A 3,562-nucleotide genomic window follows, 5' to 3' on the forward strand; every position below is an offset into this window, starting at 1 on the left:
GGGGAGCGTGGGGAAGAAAAGAGAGCATCAGAGCTCGACAGTGGGAAGTCAAGGGGAGCTTCTACTCTCCCTCCCTGCTTAAAAAAAAAAAAAAAAAAAAAAACTCCTCACAGCCAAGCTCTCTAATTATGTCCCCTCTTCAAACAATTGCCCCCACTGACTCCGTGTTAATCCTTGTGCTTGTCCTGCATCCTTGAGCTGCCAGGGGATTGGAGGACTGGTCTGATCTGTACAGACAGAGAAACAGGAGACAAGGAGATGATGTAAAGATTGTGAAGGGGCTGACATTCAGCTACTGCCTTCTGTGACCATGGTAATTCTTGCCAAAGGAGCAGTGGTTGAGGAGAGCTGGGCTGTAGAACATGGGGATGCCAAAACATTATTTGGCCAGAGAGAGTGAGTGGTTAAAGTACCCATCTCATGGGCAGGAGACCCTGCGTCCCAGCCCCCTGCGACAATCATTCTTTCTTTATCCACACTGGAACAGCTTCAACAGGAGAAACATGATATCCCAGAGGCCAGAGCACTCTCCTCAGAGGTGGGAGAAACCTGTTTAAATCCTTTCTTCCCTCTCTGCCAGGGATGGGGAATGGAACCTGGGTCTCCCACATCCCAGGCAAGTTCTCTAACCACTGGGCCAAAAGTTATCAAGGGGGCAACAGCACCACAGCTTCCTCCTTCCGCCATTTTGTGCAGAACGAGGACGGTGTCTAATTCATTCCCTCAAGAAACTGCTACTAAGCCAGGAGAGGGGTACCTGTGTGTGGATTGCTAGGAGAGAGAGTCACATACATCCAGGTGGAAGGGAGGTGCCTATCTGTGAGGCACGGGCAGTGCTTAGCAAATCAGTGGGTCCATTGGCAAGCTTAGGGGACTCCCCACCTGGCATCAGGCGGGCTGTTGTGGAATGCATTTGAAGGTGCCGATCTGTCCCCGTTCATTGTACAGGAAGATTGTAGAAGCGCCTTCACTGGAGGTTTTCAAAAGGAGGCTAGAGAGCCATCTACCTTGGATGGTTTGGGCACAACAAATCCTGCCTCTTGGCAGGGAGTGAGACTCGATGACCCTTGCGGTCCCTTTGACCGCTATGGTTCTGTGATTCTACAGGGAGGTACCTAACTCGGCTTTCTGGACTGCAGTGCTGTGCTTGTTTTTGTTTAGGTACCTAAAAGGTAGATGCCATGATGCTCGGAGTTGCACTGCCTGAGTCCCTTAAACACAGCGGGCCAGATGATCATCCCCACAGACATGCCGAATAGAATCATATCCCACCATTGCTCCCATTGATGTCAATAGCACCACCGCCCGGCTGGGGTAAGTTTGCTGCCCAAGTGAGAAAAGGTATCGGATCGGGTGCTCTGAGTGAAGGAACTTTTTTTGGTTTCTTCTTCAGAGAGGCCGGGCTGTAAACCTGGGCTTGTGATAAACACGGCCGTGCAGCTTTAATAGCTGAGTCACCGTGGTAATGTGAGGAGTGGAACTGGAGAAAGAGGGTCAGTTTTCTGGAGGGACCTACTTCATTGTGACATCAGGAGCTCAGGAGTGCGAACAGGGGTCAGGCTCCTTGTGCACAAATGCTAGAGGCTTTGCATAGAACGCTGGATAGCCTGAGGCTGCTGAATAAAGGTCTCTTTCCTGCCACTCCCTGCTTGCCCACATCCCTTATTGCTAATGAAACAACTAGCCTGGCTCCATAACAGAAAGTGCAAAAGCACCCATGCCTCAGAGACATTCACACACCAAGTAGTACTTTGCCATGCAAAAAGTCTCATTGCTCCATGGTTGCAGTAACTGATGTGGGTGATTGGATCAGAATCTGACCCTGGAAATGACATTGTGCAGGTGGGTGGGTTGTCAGCAGCAAAGATTGAACTTGTCCCTGTGGCTTCAAGAGCATGAGCCACCACTCCCTGAGCTAGAAAACCTAGCATGAAGCCAGTGCTGGACTCTGAACACTCCATGTAGTTTAGGGAGTAGACGGAAACAGATCTTCACAGTGGGTTGGAGGCTTCTGGAATCCGGAGATGGATCCACTGCCTAGAGTTTATGCTTTGTTGAAAGTGACAGAGTTTGAGGTGTTTGCATTCAGCCCTCATTTGTCTCTTTTTTCAGTGTACGTCTCACTTTCTCACCTGCAGTGGAGAGTGCGTCTGGGATAAATGGCAGAGAGGAATCACACTGCAGTGACTGAGTTCGTTTTGGTGGGATTCACACAAGACCCAAAGCTGCAGGTCATCCTCCTTGTGTTGTTTCTGTTGATCTACCTGCTGATCCTAGTGGAGAACCTCACCTTGGTCACCTTAATCAGAACTGACTCCCAGCTTCACACCCCCATGTACTTTTTCATCAGCAACCTGGCCCTCTTAAATGTCGGATACGCCACCATTATCACTTCCAGCATACTGATTACTTTAGTATCAGCAAGAAAAGTCATTTTGTTCTCTGGGTGTGCTCTGCAATTCTTCTTCCTATGCATCGCATTGTCCTGTGAATGCTACCTCTTGGGTGCCATGGCATATGATCGCTTCATAGCCATCTGCAACCCATTGCTCTACACCATCATCATGTCTAAGCGTTTTTGTGTGCTGCTGGTGCTGGGATCGTACCTAGTGGGCTGTGTGAATGCAATTATTCAAAGTATATTTATATTCCGTTTGTCTTTCTGCAACTCAAACGTCATCAACCATTTCTTCTGTGACGTGCCCCCCCTCCTGAAGTTGTCCTGCACTGACACCCGCATCACAGACATTGTTCATTTCACCTGTTCTGCTGTGGTGGTAACACCTACTATCTTGATCATCCTCATCTCCTACATATACATTGCGGTTGCTATCCTAAGAATCAACTCTGCCCTGAGCCAACGCAAAGCCTTCTCCACCTGCGCCTCCCACCTGACGGCTGTCACCATCTTCTATGGAACGGGCTCTTTCATGTATTTACGGCCCAGTTCAAAGTACCTCATGGATCAGGACAAAATCATTTCTTTGTTTTATACCCTGATGATCCCCATGTTGAACCCCCTGATCTACAGCCTGAGGAACATGGAGGTGAAAAAGGCCTTTACGAGGATGTTAGACAGGAAGATTTATTTTCAGTGAATTTAAATGTTGGGAATGGGTTTTTAACAGTAAATGGGAGTGAAAGGGGGGAGTGAGTTCCTTACATCATTATCTTGGTTTTTGTGGATAACCAACCCTGTGCATCTTGCACCAAAAAGAACTAAGGGGCAGGTTTTCCAAGGAGATCTGCACCAAACAACTATGATTTAGCATCTCATGAAGTAGCCAGCTTCTCAGAGCTGCACAACTCCCAGTTAGGAACCATTTTATGGTAAGGTTGCATTGCCGTCCTCAAGTGTAGGGCATGCTCGTCTCATGGTTCAGGCACTGGCTGAGGACATAGAAAACCTGGGTTCAATTTCTTGGTCTACAATGGACTTCCTGTGTGACCTTGGGCAAGTCACTTAGCCTCTGTATGGCTCAGTTCTCCATCCTTACAACGGGATGGTGGCACTGCCCGGTCTCCCAGGGATGCTGAGAGGGGAGATACGTTAAAGAAAAAA

The 3,562-nt window shown here is 48.6% G+C and overlaps 1 protein-coding gene across 1 annotated transcript; it reads left to right on the forward strand.

The window, feature by feature from the left end:
* Positions 1 to 2,159: 2,159 nt before the first annotated feature.
* Positions 2,160 to 3,098, forward strand: LOC128835649 (olfactory receptor 1019-like). Its single transcript, XM_054025235.1, has one exon. The coding sequence runs from the start codon at positions 2,160 to 2,162 to the stop codon at positions 3,096 to 3,098; it is 939 nt and encodes a 312-aa protein (XP_053881210.1).
* The last annotated feature ends 464 nt before the right edge of the window (positions 3,099 to 3,562 follow it).

The sequence above is a fragment of the Malaclemys terrapin genome, chromosome 4 (genome assembly GCF_027887155.1).
Source record: "Malaclemys terrapin pileata isolate rMalTer1 chromosome 4, rMalTer1.hap1, whole genome shotgun sequence".
Taxonomy (NCBI): Eukaryota; Metazoa; Chordata; order Testudines; family Emydidae; genus Malaclemys; species Malaclemys terrapin.